The following is a 23,886-nucleotide window of genomic DNA, read 5'->3' as shown; positions in this document are numbered from 1 at the left end:
AGTAGAAGGACATGCTCTCACTCCCTCTTGCGGGAGCACCGGAATCACAACTGCTGAACAGTCATCAACAGGAAGACACTGGAAATCACCAGAAAAGATACTGCACATCCAAAGAAAAAGGAGAAGCCACAATGAAACGGTAGGAGGGGTGCAATCTCAATAAAATCAATTCCCGTAACTGCTGGGTGGGTGACTCACAAACTGGAGAACACTTATACCACAGAAGTCCGCCCTCTGGAGTGAAGATTCTGAGCCCCAAGTCAGGCTTCCAAACCAGGGAGTCCAGCAATGGGAAGAGGAATTCCTAGAGAATCAGACTTTGAAGGCTAGCAGGATTTGATTTCAGGACTTCGACAGGACTGGGAGAAACAGAGACTCCGCTCTTGGAGGGCACACACAAAGTAGTGTGTGCATGTGGACCCAGGGGAAGGAGCAGTGACCCCATAGGAGACTGAACCAGACTTACCTGTTAGTGCTGGAGGGTCTCCTGCAGAGCTGGGGGATGGCTATGGCTCACCGTGAGGACAATGACATGGCAGCAGAAGTTCTGAGAAGTACTCCTTAGCTTGAGCCCTCCCAGAGTCCGTCATTAGCCCCACCAAAGAGCCGGGTAAGCTGCAGCATTGGGTCGCCTCAGGCCAAACAACCAACAGGGAGGGAACCCAGCCCCACCCATCAGCAGACAAGCGGTTTAAAGTTTTACTGAGCTCTGCCAACCAGAGCAATACCCAGCTCTAACACCCACAAGTCCCTCCCATCAGGAAACTTGCACAAGCCTCTTAGATAGCCTCATCCACCAGAGGGCAGACAGCAGAAGCAAGAAGAACTATAATCCTGCAGCCTGTGGAACAAAAACCACATTCACAGAAAGATAGACAAGATGAAAAGGCAGAGGGCTATGTACCAGATGAAGGAACAAGATAAAACCCCAGAAAAACAACTAAATGAAGTGGAGATAGGCAACCTTCCAGAAAAAGAATTCAGAATAATGATAGGGAAGACGATCTAGGACCTCGGAAAAAGAATGGAGGCAAAGATTGAGAAGAGGCAAGAAATGTTTAACAAAGACATAGAAGAATAAAAGAACAAACATCTAGGTCTTCCCTGGTGGCACAGTGGTTGAGAGTCCACCTACCAGTGCAGGGAACACGGGTTCGTGCCCCGGTCCGGGAAGATCCCGCATGCCACGGAGCAGCTGGGCCCGTGAGCCATGGCCGCTGAGCCTGCGTGTCCGGAGCCTGTGCTCCACAACAGGAGAGGCCACAACAGTGAGAGGCCCGTGTACCGCAAAAAAAAAAAAAAAAGAACAAACATCTAGAAGAAATAGAGAAACAAAAAACAGAGATGAACAATACAATAGCTGAAATGAAAAATACACTAGAAGGAATCAATAGCAGAATAACTGAAGAAGAAGAACGGATAAGTGACCTGGAAAACAGAATGGTGGAATTCACTACTGCAGAACAGAATAAAGAGAAAAGAATGAAAAGAAATGAAGAAAGCCTAAGAGACCTCTGGGACAACATTAAACACAACAACATTCACATTATAGGGGTCCGAGAAGGAGAAGAGAGAGAGAAAGGACCCGAGAAAATATTTGAAGAGATTATAGTGGGAAACTTCCCTAACATGGGAAAGGAAAAAGCCACCAAATTCCAGGAAGCGCAGAGAGTCCCAGGTGGGATAAACCCAAGGAGGAACACACCGAGACACATAGTAATCAAATTGACAAAAAATAAAACAAAGAAAAATTACTGAAAGCAACAAGGGAAAAATGACAAATAACATACAAGGGAACTCCCATAAGATTAACAGCTGATTTCTCAGCAGAAACTCTAAAAGCCAGAAGGGAGTGGCACGATATATATAAAGTGATGAAAGGGAAGAACATACAAACAAGATTACTCTATCCAGCAAGGATCTCATTCAGATTCAACGGAGAAATCAAAAGCTAAGAGAGTTCAGCACCACCAAACCAGCTCTACAACAAATGCTAAAGTAAATTCTCTAAGAATTTAGAGACTACTCTACTGAGAGACTACTACAAGGAACTCTATGCCAATAAAATGGACAACCTGGAAGGAATGGACAAATTCTTAGAAAGGTATAACCTTCTAAGACTGAACCAAACCAGCTCTACAACAAATGCTAAAGGAAATTCTCTAAGAATTTAGAGACTACTCTACTAAGAGACTACTACAAGGAACTCTATGCCAATAAAATGGACAACCTGGAAGGAATGGACAAATTCTTAGAAAGGTATAATAACCTTCTAAGACTGAACCAGGAAGAAATAGAAAATATGAACAGACCAATCACAAGTAATGAAATTGACACTGTGATTAAAAGTCTTCCAACAAACAAAAGTCCAGGACCAGATGGCTTCACAGGTGAATTCTATCAAACATTTAGAGAAGAGCTAACACCCATCCTTCTCAAACTCTTCCAAAAAATTGCAGAGGAAAGAACACTCCCAAACTCATTCTATGAGGCCACCATCACCCTGATACCAAAACCAGAAAAAGATACTACAAAAAAAGAAAATTACAGACCAATATCACTGATTAATATACATGCAAAAATCCTCAACAAAATACTATCAAATAGAATCCAACAACACATTTAAAGGATCATACACCATGATCAAGTGGGATTTATCCCAGGGATGCAAGGATCCTTCAATATATGCAAATCAGTCAATGTGATACACCATATTAACAAATTGAAGAATAAAATCCCTATGATCATCTCAATAGATGCAGAAAAAGCTTTTGAAAAAATTCAACACCCATTTATGATAAAAACTCTCCAGAAAGTGGGCACAGAGGGAAACTACCTCAGCATAATAAAGGCCGTATATGACAAACCCACAACAAACATCATTCCTAATGGTGAAAAACTGAAACCATTTCCTCTAAGATCACGAACAAGACAAGGTTGTCCACTCTCACCACTATTATTCATCATAGTTTTGGAAGTGCTAGCCACAGCAGTCAGAGAAGAAAAAGAAATAAAGTGAATCCAAATTGGAAAAGAAGAAGTAAAACTGTCACTGTCAGCAGATGACATGATCCTATACATAGAGAATCCTAAAGATGCCACCAGAAAACTACTAGAGCTAATCAATGAATCAGGTAAAGTTGCAAGATACAAAATAAATGCTCAGAAATCTCTTGCATTCCTATACACTAATGATGAAAAATCTGAAATAGAAATTAAGGAAACCCTCTCATTTACCATTGCAACAAAAAGAATAAGATACCTAGGAATAAACCTACCTTGGGAGACAAAAGACCTGTATGCAGAAAAGTATAAGACACTGATGAAAGAAATTAAAGATGATACAAAGGGCTGGAGAGATATACCATGTTCTTGGATTGGAAGAATCAATATTGTGAAAATGACTATACTACCCAAAGCAATCTACAGTTTCAATGCATTCCCTATCAAATTACCCAATGCAATTTTTACAGAACTAGAACAAAAAATCTTAAAATTTGTATTTTACCCATCTTGAGGGAAAAAAAAAAACAGAGCTAGAGGATCAGACTCCCTGACTTCAAACTATACTTTAAAGCTGCAGTAATCAAGACAATGTGGTACTGGCACAAAAACAGAAATATAGATCAATGGAAGAGGATAGAAAGCCCAGAAATAAACCCATGCACCTATGGTCAACTAATCTATGACAATGGAGGCAAGGCTAGACAATGGAGAAAAGACAGTCTCTTCAATAAATGATGCTGGGAAAACTGGACTGCTAAATGTAAAAGAATGAAATTAGAACACTCTCTAACACCATACACAAAAATAAACTCAAAATGGATTAGAGACCTAAATGTAAGACCAGACACTGTAAAACTCTTAGAGGAAAACATAGGAAGTACACTCTTTGACATAAATAACAGCAAGATCTTTTTTGATCCAACTCCTAGAGTAATGGAAATAAAAACAAAAATAAACAAATGGGACCTAATGAAACTTAAAAGCTTTTTCAAAGCAAAGGAAACTACAAACAAGATGAAAAGACAACCCTCAAAATGGGAGAAAATATTTGCAAATGAATCAACAGACAAAGAATTAATCTCCAATATATATATATATATGTAGCTCAATATTGAAAAAACAAACCACCCAATCCAAAAATGGGCAGAAGACCTAAATAGACATTTCTCCAAAGAAGACAAACAGATGGCCAAGAAACACATGAAAAGCTGCTCAACATCACTAAGTATCAGAGAAGTACAAATCAAAACTACAATGAGGTAACACCTCACACCAGTTAGAATGAGCATCATCAGAAAATGTACAAGCATCAAATGCTGGAGAGGGTGTGGAGAAAAGGGAAACCCTCTTGCACTGTTGGTGGGAATGTAAATTGATACAGCCACTATGGAGAACAGTATGGAGGTTCCTTAAAAAACTAAAAATAGAATTACCATATGGCCCAGCAATCCCACTACTGGGCATATACCCTGAGAAAACCGTAAGTCAAAAAGATACATGCACCCCAATGTTTGTTTCAGCACTATTTACAATAGCCAGGTCATGGAAGCAACCTAAATGCCCATCGACAGACTAATGGATAAGGAAGATGTGGTCCATATATACAATGGAATATTACTCAGCCATAAAAAGGAACGAAATTGGGTCATTTGTAGAGATTTGTATGGATCTAGAGACTGTCATACAGAGTGAAGTAAGTCAGAAAGAGAAAAACAAATATCATATATTAGCTCATATATGTGGAACCTAGAACAATGGTACGGATGATCCGGTTTGCAGGGCAGAAATAGAGACAAAGATATAGAGAACAAATGTATCGACACCAAGCAGGGGAAAGTGGCAGGGGGTGGTGGTGGTGGGATGAATTGGGAAATTGGGATTGACATGTATACACTGATGTGTATAAAATGGATAACTAATAGGAGCTTGCTTCATAAAAAAATAAAATTCAAAAAAAATTAAAAATAAATTTTTTAAATGAAAAAAGTTTAAAAAAATACAAAATTAATTAAATTAAAAATGATACTGGTACTAAGTCAATTTAAATTAAACTTTATGTGAAGATCCTGCTGCATAAAATAATTTATTGAAATAAATAGAAATTAAAAGTTACATCTGTGGAAAGTATATATGTGTAGCTATATGTCTGTCTATCTATCTTGGTTCTTACTTTTAAATATTTCCATCATTTGAACCATAAATCTCAGCCTTTTTTTTGAACTATCTTTGACATATGATGTTGTGCAAATTTAAGGCATACATGTTAATTTGACACATTTATATATTGTAATGTGATTGAAAAACCTCCTTTAACACTTTCCTACCTAACCACTTAAAGTCACCTACCTGACCTCAAACTTCACCTTCACTGTACCTTTGGTTCAGTTATGATCTGCTCCTCCAGTAGTCGTTTAAGCATCTCCCTCGAGCTGTATTCTGCTGTGTTCTACTATTAGGTTTTTAATTCCTAATATGTCCAGGCATTCTGTGTCTGGAGATGGGCAAGTGTTTGTGGAAATGAGACTACAACGTGAATCAGAGCTATACAAGTCATTCGAACACAGTCCCTATGGAAATGAGTTCCTGACATTGTACTTTACAACTGCTGTTTCATTTCCTTTTAATTCCCTGTCATTGTTCCAGGCAACCACCGCAGATTCTTCTAGCTACAGATCACATAATTTAGAGTAGGTACCTCACAAGATACAGTGAGTTTTACGAAGCTCTTTATAATATCAGAGGACTTTCATAAATCTCTAATTGAGTTAGCATGAATGGGGGGAAAAAAAAAGAAAGAAAACATTCCTCCCTTCAGGATAAAGGGATCTCAACAGAGAGACATAGATTCACAAGGATGTGTATAAACCCCAGCAAGCTTCCATTTTCCTTCCATTTACTCTAAACCCCCTGGGGAAAAATGGGAAGGAAATGTAATAAAGAAGAAGAGTTTAGGGCTGCAAACTTTCACCACTCCCATTGCCTCTACATGCCAAAGATAGGACACATCTTTGTAAGAACCTCCAGATTTGGGAAAGCTGAATGATTTTTCTTTGGGCCCAAGAAGGTACAGAACTTCAGTCCCTGGGGCCAGCAGGGGGAAGGCAGCATCATGGACCATGACCCATTCTACTGCCAGTGGCCGGTCACTTTGGGGCTACCTCATCAAAAGGGACTGGGCTGTTCAGCGGAAACTAAACATTCAGGAGAGTGAAACTCTCTGTCAAAACAAAAACAAGCAAACAAAACCAAAATACGCACTCACCCATCCATCTAAAATATAGAGCTAAAATTAAACATATATTTACATTTTAAAGATAATATTAATGCTGAAATTCAAACTGTTGGTTCTTTGTAAGTTCCATTAGCTTATAGATGTCAACAATTTGGGGAGAGAGGATGCTAACCAAAGAAGTTCTAGATACAAAATGAATTTCCTGGGGATGGGAGAGAGTGCGGTGGTTCTAAATCCTATTAAAAGGAGATTTGCCCAGTGACCTCCATGGGGACACCAATTGGCTTTGGTCATTGACCAGCTGTTTCCTTACCCTTCAATTCCTTAAATGTGCTCATGGCCTCAAACTAGCATTCACTGTCTGCACCTCCAGCACTATTATTTGCATGTCTTTTGTGAGCCATTATGAGTCAAAACCGTTCACCAGAACATAAAATCATGTCAGAAAGAGAAAACTGTGGAGGAGTTAAAAAATGAATACTTTCTGAAATAAGGAAAGCACAGGTTGTCATGTTACATTCATTGGCTGAGCAATAGATGGTTTTCATTCCTGGAGTGAGACTAATATATAAACATTTATAACACTAAGAGTTCTATAATAAATACGTGCAGAGCAGTACTTAAGGAGCTATGTCTGTAAATTGTGAGTCAGAAAATAAATGCATAGATTGATTATCTTTTAACTTTTTGAAGGATCAAAACTTTATGTCCATGTTTTATGTATTTATTTTTTAACATCTTTATTGGAGTGTAATTGCTTTACAATGGTGTGTTAGTTTCTGCTTTATAACAAAGTGAATCAGTTATACATATACATATATTCCCATATCTCTTCCCTCTTGCGTCTCCCTCCCTCCCACCCTCCCTATCTCACCCCTCTAGGTGGTCACAAACCACCTAGCTGATCTCCCTGTGCTATGCGGCTGCTTCCCACTAGCTATCTATTTTACATCTGGTAGTGTATATATGTCCATGCCACTCTCTCACTTTGTCCCAGCTTACCCTTCCCCCTCCCCATATCCTCAAGTCCATTCTCTAGTAGGTCTGTGTCTTTGTTCCCATCTTCCCCCTAGGTTCTTCATGACCTTTATTTTTTATTTTTCTTAGATTCCATATATATGTGTTAGCATACGGTATTTGTTTTTCTCTTTCTGACTTACTTCACTCTGTATGACAGACTCCAGGTCTATCCACCTCATTACAAATAACTCAATTTCATTTCTTTTTATGGCTGAGTACTATTTCATCGTATATATGTGCCACATCTTCTTTATCCATTCATCTGTTGATGGACACTTAGGTTGTTTCCATCTCCGGGCTATTGTAAATAGAGCTGCAATGAACATTTTGGTACATGACTCTTTTTTTTTTTTAAGGGCAGTTATTTCCTTCTGCCTCATTTATTTATTTATTTATTTATTTATTTATTTATTTAGCTGTGTTGGGTCTTAGTTTCTGTGCGAAGGCTTTCTCTAGTTGTGGCAAGCGGGGGCCACTCTTCATCGCTGTGCGCAGGCCTCTCACTATCGTGGCCTCTCTTGTTGCGGAGCACAGGCTCCAGACGCGCAGGCTCAGTAGTTGTGGCTCATGGGCCTAGTTGCTCTGCGGCATGTGGGATCCTCCCAGACCAGGGCTCAAACCCGTGTCCCCTGCATTAGCAGGCAGATTCTCAACCACTGCACCACCAGGGAAGCCCCATGACTCTTTTTGAATTATGGTTTTCTCAGAGTACATGCCCAGTAGTGAGATTGCTGGGTCGTATGGTAGTTCTATTTTTAGTTTTTTAAGGAACCTCCATATTGTTCTCCATAGTGGCTGTATCATTTTACATTCCCAAGCAACTGACAAAGGATTAATCTCCAAAATTTACAAACAGCTCATGCAACTCAATATCAAAAAAACAAACAACGCAATCTAAAAATGGGCAAAAGATCTAAATAGACATTTCTGCAAAGAATATATACAGATTGCCAACAAACACATGAAAGAATGCTCAACATCATTAATCATTAGAGAAATGCAAATCAAAACTACAATGAGATATCATCTCACACCGGTCAGAATGGCCATCATCAAAAAACCTATGTCCATATTTTAAATTGCCTTAATTTGTTTTGCTGTCGCTGAGAAATCACTCCTGACCTTTCTCATAACACAGTTCTCGTTTTGTTGCTTACTTTATACGTAGTAACGAAGTTTATTTCTTCATGGTTTTAAAGCATATAAGAAAGGAAAGTCCTTTTAATATAAAACTGGAGTGGTGATACCACTTAGCATGGAAAGGTGGAACAAAAGTTAACCAAAAATCTAAGTGTTTTCAACAAACATGTATTGATACTTCTCTCAGGTGCTCTGATTTCTTTGCAGACAATGAGGAATTGTTCTTTTATATGTTTTTGAAAGATGATGAGTTTTACAGCAGTGAAGTTGAGTGAGACACAACCAGTTTTTTTGGTGTCACTGTAAAGTGTTTTTGTTTTCATTGAAGTATAGTTGATTTACAATATAGTGTTAGTTTCAGATACATAACACATATATATTCAGTCATATATATAGTTTTATGTATATATATATAGTTATATACATATATATAGTTTTATATATATATATATGTATATACTTCAGATTCTCTCCTCTTATAGGTTATTACAAAATATTGTGTACAGTTCCCTGTGCTATGCTATGTGTTGGTTATCTATTTTATATATGGTAGTGTGTATCTCTTAATTCTAAAATGCTTTTTGTTTTTGATCCATTGAAACTTACCTTGTACTATGTGTTCCACTGTTGGAGGGACTGTATCAAACGGTAAAGTATTTTACCTGTACCCAATTATGCTGTAGCCAAAGAGTAATGACCCATAGATATTTAATAGAATAGAATTTCAGTGAGAAAACATGGTGAGAATGGTGGGAAGCAGACATTGTATCTTTCTGGCTTTGGAAAGGGTATCTTTTGGACACTATAATAGTGGTAGCCTGGGCAAGACCATCATCATTCATTTCTAAAGTGACAAACTGACTTGCCCTAAAACACCCTGTCTGGTCATTTGGCATCGAGTAGGTCATCATGATCCTTATTTAGATCCTTATTTGGATTAGTTATGAAGTAGTTATTAGTTAACTTCTTTAGGTCCCTTAGCCACAGAATATAGCTAATCTTGTAACCCAGACCCCAATTCTATAACCACCCAGTGCATTTCTAGAGGGAAAGACTCAGCAAGTGACTATGATTTGGCTCAGTGGTATTTCATCAGCTATACTAGATAAATAATTCACAGCACATATCTGAAACATTAATGGAACACTCAAAGATCTTCTCTCATACAATTGCCATTGTTTTAGTCATTGACTATTCTCCACAATAAACCAGCATCTTACACTTACATACGTTTGCCTTCAAGCCACTTATGTCAACTCATTTATCATATACGTTATCAGAACTTAAAGCTCTTGATGACATGTTGGTTGGACAAGTTTCACTAAACTCTCCTCTCTCTCTCTCTCCTTCTTTCATTCTCTTTCCCCTCCCCATCTCTTTTGTTCTCATTCTTTTCTCACTAACTCCCCCCTCCCACTCTCACCCTCTTTTATTCTATATTTCTATTTTCATGAAGAATTTGGACCACATCCTTACACCATCATGGATTAACTTGTTCAATCACAAGTGGGATAATGGCCAAGAGGTCACGTGAAAAGATGCTCAACATCACTAATTATTAGAGAAATGCAAATCAAAACCACAATGAGGTATCACCTCACACCAGTTAGAAGGACCATCATCAAAAAAATCTACAGACAGTAAATGCTGGAGAAGGTGTGGAGAAAAGGGAACCCTCCTACACTGTTGGTGGGAATGTAAATTGGTACAGCCACTATGGAGAACAGTATGGAGAATCCTTGAAAAACTAAATATAGAGCTACCATATGATATAGCAGTGCCACTCCTGGGCATATATCCAGAGAAAACCATAATTCAAAAGGAAACATGTACCCCAATGTTCATTGAAGCACTATTTACAATAGCCAGGACATGGAAGCAACCTAAATGTCCATCAACAGAGGAATGGATAAAGAAGATGTGGTACATATATACCATGGAATATTACTCAGCCATGAAAAAGGATGAAATAATGCCATTTGCAGCAACATGGATGGACCTAGAGATTGTCATACTGAGTGAAGTAAGTCAGATGGAGAAAGACAAATATCATGATATAGCTTATATGTAGAATCTAAAAAGTGGTACAAATGAACCTATTTACAAAACAGAAATTGAGTCACAGATGTAGAAAACAAACTTATGGTTACCAAGGGGGAAAAGGTAGGATACAGTGGGAGATTGGAATTGACATATACACACTACTATATATAAAAGATAACTAATAAGAACCTACTGTATAGCACAGGAAACTCTATTTGGTGCTCTATAATGACCTATATGGGAATGGAGTCTAGAAGAGAGTAGATATATGTATATGTATGGCTCATTCACTTTGCTGTACAGTGGAAACTAACACAACATTGTCAATCAACTATACTTCAATTAAAAATTAATTTAAAAATCATTAAATAAAAAGAAGTAGGACGTTTATTTCCATAGTTTTTTTTTTTTTTTTTTTTTTGCGGTACGCGGGCCTCTCACTGTTGTGGCCTCTCCCATTGCGGAGCACAGGCTCCAGACGCGCAGGCTCAGTGGCCATGGCTCACGGGCCCAGCCACTCCGCGGTACGTGGGATCCTCCCGGACCGGGGCACGAACCCGTGTCCCCTGCATTGGCAGGCGGACTCTCTACTACTGCACCACCAGGGAAGCCCTCCATAGTTTTTTGAGTGAACATGGCTTTGGACTTTTTTTAGACCTCTAAACCACATGATAGAGTTTATGACTTTGCTGAATTACAATTTCATTCCAGTTCTTCCTCAGATAAAGTAGGTTTTATACATCAATATTTGTTGAATGAATTGAGTCATTCAACTCACTTGGGATACAGAAGCCCTTGGTCTTGTCTAATTATCATACATCTTCTATGCCATGCATAACTTTAAAATACTGAGAAAATTAACTACCCAAGGTCTCTCTTTTCCCAACTGTAAAACAGGAATGGTAATATCACCCTATAGATTTACTTGTTTTTTTATGTTTTAAATGAAATGAGAGCAAATGCAAAACACTTGACACATAGTAGGTGATTAACAATGTTATTGATTTTTTTTTTTTCCTTTACCAATAGTGCCTAGTGCTGTTTTATGTACACTTGAAATGCTCCATTACTGGATTTAACTCAAAACAAGACAAAAAAAAAAAAACCCAGGGAAATAATAAATTATGCCCTTCCTCTTACAAGTGTTGAATCAGTGACAGACTTTGTGATGATGTGAAGAACTTGGCAAATAGGAAACACTAGGGAACCACGCTAATTGTTTTGGGTGATGATGGTGAGATATTCATAGTGGAAATAATTTGTATGTCTTTAGATATTTATGAGTTGTCTAATAGGCTGCTGGTACCTCCTCAGTGGGACACAGCATTCACACAGCTTTGCTCCCAAAGGTCAAAGAGGAACAGCATGGTGTGAACAACACGTCCAAATACTCCCCTGGGAATTCAGACTTACTCCTTCTCTTCTATAAAAGCCAAGATGCAGCAGGGCTGCATTGCATTGCGAAGAGGCATTTGGTAGGGCTCAGCTTTTTCAGGAGTGAGATAGGTGATAAGTAGGCTGCGGAGAACATGTTGGATGAGTCTGAGTGTCTAGAATTTAAAGAGCGTTCTATTGCTTCTCAGTGGGCGGCTGCCTCTTGAGGTCTGGCATTCACCCAAGTCCTGAGCATTACCTCAGCACTTAAAGAGAAAACAAGTGAAAAGAAAATCCACAGAGTTGCGTTCTAAGCAGCATCAACCTCAAGGAATGCCATGGGCTAAGTTTTATTCACCCTGTTAGCGTGCAGAATTATTGTGCACTACAGAAAGCTGCCTTTACCAACGAGGAAAACAAACACACACACAAAAAACGGAACTAATTAAGATCGTCATATCTCAATAAATATACAAATAAAAAATCAAAACAAAGAAATTCTATTTATCACATCATAAAGTTGCAAATTGCTGTACAGGCTGGCTTGGAAGAATTGCAAAGGATAGAATCTTCTTATGGACTTTGCCCAGAAACTGTGTTCAAAGCTGCATTTATGGGGTTGTATTTGAGGATGAAAGATGATGAACTTGCCAAAATAAAAATATTTTCGTGCCTTATCTCCAACACCATGGAAAGGAAAGGGGAATACAAATTCAGTTGAGTAACTATGTGTCAGGTCTTGTGCTAGGAAATTTGCTTCCTTTATATCATTTCAAGAAGAAAGCTAGTAAGATAACTCATTTTATAGATGAACACAATGAAGCTCAGAGAAGGTAAATTCCTGTTTCTCACTTGGTCTTTGAAACCAGTATTCTTACCTCCACTCATATGTATGACTATATGTTTTCTTTTGACTCTTTAATGTGTTTTTACAGGATATCAAAGCATTCAGGGGGAAATGAAATCAACTTTCAGATATTGTCTCCATACATTTTCCACATCTGGGTATTAAGGACCACCCTATCAATGGATGCAGAGTTTGATTTCTGCATAATGTTATTTCCTTTTATTTATATTTGATTTAATTTACATATGGTGATGTCTTCTTCTTGAATTTAGAAAGACCGAAAGGGAGAATCATGGAGACCATAATATTGCTGACAATACTGTTACTCTGCCTTACCATATATATATTTTGTCCTGTGAGAGCTGAATCCATAAGCTGCAGAGAGAGCACCTCCTAATGACATTGGCAGCTTTGTTTTAGAAACTTGAACCTGCCCTCTGCCACGTAGAATGCTGCCCTTAGAAGAAGGCTCTCCCTGGACACCAGGGCTATATTTGCTATTCTGGTCTCCTGGGCTAACATTAGGGTGACATTTTTTATGAGTATGTGGAGTTGCCTGGAATGAGCAAGCAGCTAATGAGATGGGGCCAGCTGGGTACCTATTAGGTATTCCTCACTGCCCTGGTCACGAGGGCAGTGCAACCAGCAGTCTTGCAATTAGCAGAAGGTCAACACACATGGAATTGCTTATTAACACTGACAGTAACATTAGACAACAATATAAATAAAATGTAAAAGAGAATGGTCAAGCTAAGTACTTGAACAAGTAAAAGAAGGAGGGCAGTTTGCTACTCTTCTCAGCAGAAGATTTCAAAGAAGAGGTGAGATGCAAGCTTTGCCTTCAAGATGGGATAGATTGGCAAGAGTGTCAAGGACAATCTTATTGTATTTTTTTAGACTTGAGCAATTTTGTTCAAAGGACATAAGATGATGGTCTGAGTGGTAGCAGGATATATATAGCAACCCTGTCCCCTGACCAGGGACACCCGCCACCAGCAGTTTATCTTCTGTATCCATTCCCTTTTCTTCCTTCCTTCCTTCCTCCCTCTTCTTTCTTTTCTTTTTCTTTTTTTTTTTAACTTTTACCCTTTATTAGTAACTTTATGTTATAAAATTGTAGGGTATAGTTTTTTATTTTTTAATTTTTTTATTGGAGTACAGTTGCTTTACAATCTTGTGTTGGTTTCTGCTGTACAGTGAAGTGAATCAGCTATACGTATACATATATCCCCTCGTTTTTGGATTTCCTTCCCATTTAGGTCATCACAGAGCACTGAGTAGAGTTCCCTGTGCTATATAGTAGGTTCTCATTAGTTATCTATGTTATACATAGTAGCGTATGTTTGTCGATCCCAATCTCTTCCTCTTTCTTTTTTTCTCTGTTTTGTTTCTTTCTCTACCTCTTTTCCTTTCTTTGTCCTCCCAGCCTTTCTCTTATCATCTTAGATTTAAAACATTTTAATATTATTTTTCCCACTAAAATCATTATTTTATGGCATATACATTTATTTATATATTATATATGATATATAATATGATGTAAGTGATACGTGTGTGTGTGTGTGTGTGTATTTTTTTTTTGGCTGCACCTCACCGCATGTGGGATCTTAGTTCCCCAACCAGGGAATGAACCCGTGCCCCTGCAGTGGAAGCTTGGAGTGCTAACCACTGGACTGCCAGAGAATTCCCGTATGTGTATATATTTTTAAAGAACCCATGGAGGATTGCTTAGGGCATTTCTGGAGGAAAGTGGCAAAATCACTTCTGCCTACATTCTCTTGGTCAGAGAATATTTTAAATCACTCTATTCTCACTGTCTATATATGACTTCTCTCAGTCTATAGGAATATATTTTCCAAATTGTCTAACATACTTAGTATTTTTTAACAAAATCATTTATTGTGATTTTGTTACTTTTTATGAGTTCAGTTTCTTTCTTACTGAAGTATATATTTTAGTAGTCCTTTCAGTGATGGTCCATGTGGGGGAAAACATATTTATTTCACCCTCATTCAAGAAAAATAAAGTTTTTTGTTTTTATTTTAGTATGTAATTCTAGTTCGGGATTTATTTTCCCTTAGCATCTTTAAGACATTCATTCTTTTTTTTTTTTCTGACTAGCTTTAATATTATTATTACTTTTTAAGCATTCTAAAATTAACTTTCAATTTGGAATAACTTTATATTCACAGAAATGTTGCAGAGTTAGCTCAGAAAGTTCCCTTCACCTAGTTTCCCCTATTTTTTTGTTCAATGGGAAATCTGTTGATCTAAATGTCATTCATTTAAGGGTAATTTGTCTTTTCTCTCTCAGTTTCTCTAAGATTTCTCTTTTTTTATTGGTGTCCACCCTGATGTATCTAATTATGGACTTTTTTTTTAAATTTTCCTGCTTTCCAGAGTATTTCTTCAGTTTGAAGACTGTCACCTTTCAACTATTACCTTCTTGAATATTGCCTCTCTACTTCTAGACATATTTCTTATTGTTTATTAATTCTCTATTTAGCTGTGTCTTTTGTGCCATTTAACTGTTCCATTGAGCTGTTTATTGTATCTTTTTTTTTTTTTACTTTTAGAGAGAAACTGTTTAATTTTCAAATTCATCTTTTCTTTATCAAAGGTACCTTATCTTTTATTATGCACCCAGAACTTATTCTAATTTCTTAATCATTGTAAACATACTTATTCTACAGTCTTTTCCAGATTGTCATAGGGTTTCAAGTTTGTGGGTGTCTGTTTCTGCTGCTTTATTTCATATGTATAAGAGGAAGTCTCCTTCTATTACTATCTTATCTGAGAGGTTTTATCTTTAATGGGTGTTAATTTTGTCAAATATATTTTTTGCGTAAATTTATATGGTCATATGATTTCTCTTCATTAACTTGTAAATATAGTGGATTACACTGATTATTTTTTAAATATTGAACCAATCTTACTTTCCTGGAGTTAACTCCACTTGGTCAGGGTGTATAGTTCTTTTTATAGAATAGTGAATTCAATTTGCTAATAGTTTGTTATGAATGTTACATTTATATTCATGAGAGATATTAGTCTGTAGTTATCCTCCTTTTTACTATCTTTGTCTGGCCTTAATATTAGAATAATACTTGACTCATAATGTGAATGGAAAGTCTTCCCTCCTCTTTTATTTTCTGAAGGAGAGTGAATAGAATTGGTGTTAATTCTTCTTTAATCACGTAGAATTCTGCAGTGAAAATATCTGGGTCTGGAAAACTCTTTTTCAAGATGTGTTAAACTATGAATTCAATTTCTTTACTAGCTATAGGGCTATTCAAATTATCTATAATTGTGGTAGTTTTTGCTTTTGGAGGAATTGATCCATATCATATAAATTGTCAAATTTATGTGTGTAGAGTTTTTCTGTGTGTGTGGCATCACCTTATCATTTTGATACTTTCAGAGTCTATATAGTTCCTCTTTTATTCCTGATATTGGTAATCAGTGCCTTTCTTCTTTTTTTCTTTTTCAGTATAGTTAGGGGTTGGTCTTGGTATAGATCTTTTCAAACAGTCAGCTCTTCGTTTCATTGATGTTCTCTGTTGTTTTTCTGTTTCAGTTACATTGGTTTCTGCCCTTTATTGTTTCCTTTCTTTTACTTGCTCTGGGATTATTTTGCTCTTATTTTTCTACTTTCTTGAGATGTAGTTTAGATTTATGATTTCAGATTTTTCTAAGGTAAGCATTTTATTGCTATAACTTTTCCTCTCACCATGGCTTTATCTGTGTGCCACAAATTTTGATATGTTATATTTCATTTTCATTAAGTTCAATGTATGTTTTTCTTTCCCTTAAAACATCTTCTTTGAGCTCCTAAATTACTTAGAAGTGTTTTTATCTGTTTTCCAAATGTTTGGAAATGTTCTTTTCATCTTTATGTTTTGGATCTCCAGCTTGATTCCTTTGGTCAGAGAACACAGTCTGCATTGTTTCAATTATTTTAAATTTGTTGAAGCTTGCTTATGGCTCAAGATGTGCTCTGTCTTGATATATATTTTATCAGCATTGGAAAATAATACGTATTCTGCTGTTAATGGATGGGGAGTATTCTATAAATGTCAATTCTGTGTTGTTGGTTGATGGTGTTGTTGAACTCTTCAGTGTCTTGGATGCTTTTCTGTCTAGTTGTTTAATCAACTGTTGAGAAAGGAGCGTTGAAACCTTGAATTATAATTATAGTTTTGTCTAATTCTCCTTTCAGATCTATCAGTTCTTGCTTCATATAATTTGCAGTTCTGTTCTTTGATACATATGTGTACAAGAGTGCTATGATTTTTTGATGTATTAACATTTTTATCATCGTATCCCTCTATGTCCCTGGTTATTACCTTTCCTCCAATTACTACTTTATCTGATATTGTTAATATAGACACTCCTGCTTTCTTTCAATTAATATTTGCGTGGTATATCTTTTCCATCTTTTGAGTTTATATCTACCATATTCATTATATTTTAAGTGAGTTATTATGAACAGCATACAGTTGGGTTACATTTTTTAATCCACTCTGACCATCTTTCTTTTAATTAGTATATATGACAATTATATAGCATTTAATGTTATTGATAAGTTAGGGCTAACTCTTCCATTTTATTGTTTGTTCTCGCTCCCTTTTTTAATCTCTGTTTTGTTTTTCCTGTCTCCTTGTTAGTGGATTTGTTTTAGAATTCTATTTTTATTTCTTTATAAGATCTTGAGTGTATCTCTATGTATATATTTTTCCATGTTGTAGGTATTACATTTTATATACATAACTTATTATAATCTACTGGTGTCACATTTTTACCAGTTCAAGTGAAGTATAGAAAACTTACCTCCCTGTACATCCATTTACTTTCTCATTTATTATAAAATTAGCTTAAATATTTACATGAAGCATAACACACAATTGTATAATTTTTGATTCAACTCTCAAACATAATTTTAATAATTCAAGAGGAAAAGAAAAATCTATTGTCTGTATCTATATTTTTACTCTTTTGTTGTTCTTTCTCCCTTTCTTATATTTCAGCATTGCTTATTTTATTAGCTAATTTGTTTTTAGAGGATTTCCTTTAGCCATCCTTTTAAGGTAGGTCTGGTGGCAACAAATTCTGAAAATTTTACTTCCTATAAGAATGTCTTTATTTTCCCTTCATTCTTGAAGGCTATTTTTTCTGGATTTAGAGTATTAGGTTGGTAGTTCTTTTTTTTTTTCAAACTTGAAGAATGGTGTTCTATTTTATTATGGCCCCTATTGTTTTTGATGAGATCTCTGCTGCCAGTAGAATTATTTTTCCACTATAGTGCTGTTACCCTAAAGTTTCTCTCACACCAGTTTCAAGATTTTTAATTTGTCTTTAGTTTTCAGAAAGCTTGTTATTATCTGTCTGGTTAGGTTTCCTTGGGTTTAGCTATTTGGGATTTGCTCAGCTTATTGTATTTGTAGATTAATGTCTTTTGCAACGTTTAAGGCATTTTCAGCCATTACTTCTTTGAATACTTTTTCAGGTTCTCTTCTTTTCGGACTCTGCTGAAATGAATATTAGATCTTTTGTTATAATCCCACAGGGTCTTGATGTTCTGTTCATTGTTTTAATCTATTTTCACTCTGTTATTCAGACTGAATAATTTCTGTTGTTCTGTTTTCAAGTTCACTGATTCTTTCCCATGTTCCTTCCATTCTGCTGTTGAGCCCACCCATTGAATTTTTTATTTAGATTTTTTTTTGTATTTATTAGTTCTAAACTTTCCATTTGGCTCCTCTTTATATGTTCTGTTTCCTTGTTGAGACTTTCTGTGTCTTTGTCAAGTTTTATATTTCCGTTATTGTATTTCTCACTTCTACAGTTTCCTTTGATTCTTCTTTATACTCCTTATTTTTTTGCTGAGATTTTCCATTTCTTTATTGAGACATTCAATTATTTTTGTCATGTGTGTCCATAATTACTCAGTGGAACACTTATATGGTGTCTGCTTTCAAATCCTTCTCAGATAATTCTAACATCTGTGTTAATTTGCCATTGGCATCTATCAATTGCCTTGGTTCTTGGTAAAATGAGTGATTATCTATTGAAATCTGAACATTTTGGATAATATACTATGAGATATGGGTCTTATTAAAATCTTCTGTTTGAACTGGGCTCCTGTGACACCACTCAGACAGGAGAAGAAGGAATCTTGTTACTGCCACATGTGGGTGAAAGTCTAGCCTCCCTATTGGGCTCTGTTGACACCCATGGTGCTGAGGGCTCCTTGTTACTGCTGGGCATTGGTAAGTGTTTTAGCTTCCTGCTAGGCCTTCACTAGTACTGCTCTGGGTGGAAGCAGCATGGGTACCTTGTTATTGGTCTCCACAAAAACTGGTAAGGAGTCGTCTTGTTACCAAGAGTTGTGTTTGGAAGTCCAGGCTCCCTACATGGTCCCCACTGGTATCAATGGGTAGGAGACCTCATTATTGTACATTGGAGATGAAAGTTCAGGCTCTATTCTGCCTTCCCTGATGCTTCCTTAGCATGAGGGAAAGAAGGGGATTTCAGACATCACAATTAGGTCTTATGAGAGTAAAAATCTAGGTTCACCACGCTTCTGTTGGCAAAATGAGGGTAGGACTACTGTTTTGTCTGTGGGGTTTGGTTGGAATAGAGCTATTATAATTTAAAACTTGTATTTTTTTGTGAGGTTGCTCCTTGTCTCATCATTTGGATAAAGAGAACAAACTCTTATTAGGGACTTTTTGTCTGCACTTATTAGCAATTCCAGGCTGTCAGCTTCAGAAAACCCAGGGAACATACCACCATATTGGCCATTAGGTCCCAATCTGGTCTGGCTTCTTCTCTCCATATTTCATCCACATTTCCTTATGTTTCTTTAATATATAATATCCAGGGAGAACTATGAAGAGGAAAAGGGAGAAATAGTTCTGTATCTCTCCAGAAGTGGGAGTCCCTGAATATGCATTTTGATTCTCTAACTCATCAGAATTCCTACACATTTGGGCAAATAAGTGAGAGATATAATTAAACTATTGTAAGCCTTCTTAATTTATAAAAAATATATGTAAATGTACATAACATATAAATATGTAGCATATTAATATGTATAATATATAACTTAATATATTATACATTGCATATTATGTATTAATTTTATATTATATTTATATTATACTTTACATTTATTTATAAATATGAATGACAAAGGAAATGATATTTGTTTAAAATTATTAAAATGCACTGACATGATAATTATGGTTTAATTCATATATAAAACTTTTGAATGGGAGACCAACATGGCGGGATAGGAAGATTCTGAACCCACCTCCTCTCATGGACACACCAAATCTATAGCTATAAATGGATCATTTCTCTCTGAAAAAGATTTGAAAACTAGATGACCTGCTTCACCACAACAAAAGATTAAAGGACCACATCAAGAAGGGCAGGGAAGTTTGAGACAGAGTGTTGGCAAGAGCTCTCCCTGACCACCAGCATGGCAACACACAGTAAGGAGGGGATCTCATCAGTCCAGTGTTTCTACAGGAGGAGTGAGGGGTTGGTGCTCCACATGTACCCATCACCTGGGATCTACACCAGAGACACAAGCCCTTAAGATGTCTGGCTTAGAAAACCAACAGGGCTTATGTCTAAGGGACCCATAGTGCTGTAGGAATCTGAACCTTCCCTTTTAAAGGGCTCACATATGGTCTTACCCACCCTGAGACCCAGAGAAAAAATAGCAGCTTGAAATGTGCCTAAAGTATATGAGAAAGAGACCCATTTGCTAATCTAAAAGCATGTGCTGGAGGAACAGCGGCCAGTTGAAACTCACCCCAGAGATGGAGGTGCTGGCAGATGCCACTACTGCCCTCTCCACATACCCTGCTAGCACAGGCGGTTAAGCTTAGAAGCATCACCCTCCTGCTGCCTCGCTAAGATGGACAGGGGCAGGTGGTCATGGCGCTATCCCCCACCCTGCTGAAGCCAGAGAACACAGGCAGTTGCAACACTCCTGCTCCCTGGCTGGGGCTGGCACGTGAGAGTGGTCCAGGCATTCTCCCACTCCCAGCCTAACTTCAGCACATGCACACGAGCAACACACTCTACTGCTGCATTGCTGAAACCCACGGGCGTGCACAGTCAAGACATTTTTCTGCCGCCTTTTGGAAGCCAGAGAGGGTGCCCTGCTTTCTACACTCTACAGCTGCCTTGCTAAAGCCAGTGGGTGTATGTGATTTACACAGGGAACAGTTTATTGATTGGCTGATTGATTGATTGGTTGATTTCTACTATATTCTCCACACATTCTAGATGTTCTATACAATAATATAAATATGAATCAGATGCATGGGCCTTATTTACAATATAAGACTATAAACACTATTAAGGATCAAAGCAAATTAAATGAATATGTGAAGATTTATATTTAGGGAAGAAATTTCAATAAGAGGTAGAGTTATCAAAACAGTCATTTGGTGGAAATTAAGACGAGCTTTTAAAATTGATCTATCTTATTTGGTTGGATGTTGAGGAGTTGGAAGATGATTTTAGATATAGGAAATTGCTTGTATGAATAAAGACTTGGAAACACATTTAGCCTGGTACGTTTGAATGGTCACAACAAGAACAGCCTGACAACTTGACTGTAAGTAGGAAAGTTCCAAATCTGTGAGTGACTGGAGCAGGCTCTACAGTGAAGGGAAGGCAGGGCCTTATTAGGGGAAGACTGACCCTGTTGTTTACTCCTGGACTCCTGCCAACTGGACCCTTTAAGAATGTCCCATTCACCGATACTCACATTGCATTAATAAGCAAGGGCAAGTTCTTGCAAGCTACTGAATTTGAAATGGAATAGTAAAAATTATGTTTTAGAGAAACTGTTAGCATTGCCAATTTGGATGGTTTTGCAATAGAGATTGCAGCAACCCAGGTGTGAAGCAACCTATCTCAGTTCGTGCTCACTTTTCCCACCATGTTTCACCATCTTTTTCAGTATCCACAATAAGGTGGAGTTAAAATTTGTTGATCGCTTTTATTTTGCAGTCCATTCTGCTAGATTGTATCCATGTGTTTTCTCATTCGATATTCACAACCTCACAAGATATAATAATATCTTGAGATATTATTATTGTTATTATGTGAGGTGAAGGGGATATTCCAAGGTCCCCTGGTCAGGATTAAAACTCAGGCTCTTGGGCTTCCCTGGTGGTGCAGTGGTTGGGAGTCTGCCTGCTGATGCAGGGGGCACGCGTTCATGCCCCGGTCCGGGAGGATCCCACGTGCCGCGCAGCGGCTGGGCCCGTGGGCCATGGCCGCTGGGCCTGTGTGTCCAGAGCCTGTGCTCCACGGCGGGAGAGGCCACGGCAGTGAGAGGTCGGCATATGGCAAAAAAAAAAAACAAAAAAAAAACTCAGGCTCTTGACATTGTACAGCATGGTCACCTCAGTACCTAACCATGGTGACAGCGGAGTCAAAGGCACTTGGTGTTCTTGCTGACTTGAGCTTGTGTTATGACCGGGCAGCTCTTACCTTCCTTTGTTCAACTGCTTTATCACCCACCATTCAGCCTGTAAAATATAACAATTTAATGGTGTGGTGCTGTGGAATCACGATTCATATTTCTTCTCTTTCCTTTCCATTCATGCTATGTCCCACCAGACCTGCAGCTTAGGGTACTGAGAGCCTGAAGAGCGTGGAGCAGCTCGTAACAGTTAGTGGACGATTAAGAAACTGGCCTCTGATTCCTGTCCCAAGCTAAAATGTAACCACGCTGCTGATTACCCATTTTTATTGTTTATGGCGAGGCAGGTGGATGAACAGCTCTGCCTGATTTATGAAGTGCTTGCCTTCTATAAATCACAGAGTAGAAACCCAGCACGCTGCTAATCCTAATTGGTTAAGTCCTAAGTAGGGAGTGATTAGGAGGTCTTCGGGAAAGAAGGCACCTCATGCAAATGAGAAAGATATACAGTTCCTTGGGAGGAAGTTTCCCCTGCTCACAATATATGGTCCAGGTTTGATGTTCATTCCTGTTGCCCCCTTTTGTCTCTCATTGGTCAACCCCTGTGATCTTCCACTTGTGAATAAACTGGAGGGAGGTAGGGGAGATGATGAGGGAGTACAAACATGGTAGAAAGAGTACTGTTTTCCCACTTACTCTCTCCGTTCATGTCCACCTGGATTAATTTTTTAAATTAATAAAGCATTCACCATGGTGAAGGGGAGCTATGTAATATGACTTATTGTGCTGTTAGAGTGGGAAACATTAGGGATTTGGACTCTTACCTACCTGAATTCTATCCCCACTCTTTCCTGGGCATAACTGACATGACATTCTCAGTCAATGACAGCCGTCTCTGATTTTTCACTTTGAGCTTAAAGGACCCTGACAGTGTTAAATATATGAGGCTGTCCCTATCCTGTGATTGGAAATCTTCCAGTGGACTTAGAAATGCAGACTCTTCTGGCCAAGGAAGAAGGGAGCCCACAGATTTTACAGATTTTCTTCCCCCATCTCGAGATAGTGGTTGAGAACACAGGTTGCTATGTATGCAACACGTTGAAAGGAACAGGGACTCTTGAGATTAAAACTCAGTGAAGATAACTTCCACCCTCCTTTTCCAACCAATTGTAAATGTTCCTTTCTTTGGGTAACTTCTTTTCTATTCTCCCCCTCCTTTCTCTTCACCTCCTTGTTCTACTTCCCTTCTCCCCCTTTCCCCCCTTTTTTCCTTCCCCCCTTCCCTCTCTTTCCTTTCTCCTCCATGTCTTCTGGGAACTCGTGGCAGATGTAGCAGCAACAGCAGCAGCACTTCAGAACTGGATGATGAGCCTCCCTGCCTGGAGGAGATTGACTATGGTACCGACAGCAGCTCGGACCAGGAAGGGAGCTTCTCCGAGCTGGACCGGCAGATCCAGGAATGTGCTTTCCACAGGGATGAAGGAGAGGAAGAAGAGGAGGGACCAGGGCAGGGAAGAAAAGCCATCCCATAACCCTGAGGTTCATAGCAAGTTCTGTGCCTCTAACCATCGGATTAGCTGCCATGTTGTTGCTTTACCATCACACACACACAATGTTGGCACAGAAAGCCAGCCCATGCGAGGTCAGCATCCCTACATCCAGATTTTCTTCTAGTTTCATTATGCATAGAGAGTGGCTACTTCTTTTTTTAAAAATTAATTAATTAGTTTTATTTTTGGCTGTGTTGGGTTTTCACCGCTGCGTGCGGGC

General features: G+C 38.0%; 1 protein-coding gene across 1 annotated transcript in view; it reads left to right on the top strand.

Annotated features, from left to right (window-relative positions):
* Positions 1-23,648, top strand: part of AGBL1 (AGBL carboxypeptidase 1) — a gene marked incomplete at its 5' end in the record, with an annotated part of 707,101 nt that extends 683,453 nt beyond the window's left edge. The window contains one exon of the mRNA XM_060002674.1: positions 23,444-23,648. Coding sequence (XP_059858657.1) covers positions 23,444-23,648 — 205 coding nt within the window. The remainder of the gene's footprint in view (positions 1-23,443) is intronic.
* Between the last annotated feature and the right edge of the window lie 238 nt (positions 23,649-23,886).

This window comes from Delphinus delphis, chromosome 2, assembly GCF_949987515.2.
Source record: "Delphinus delphis chromosome 2, mDelDel1.2, whole genome shotgun sequence".
Classification (NCBI taxonomy): domain Eukaryota; kingdom Metazoa; phylum Chordata; class Mammalia; order Artiodactyla; family Delphinidae; genus Delphinus; species Delphinus delphis.
This window is presented reverse-complemented; position numbering and strand designations above follow the sequence as displayed.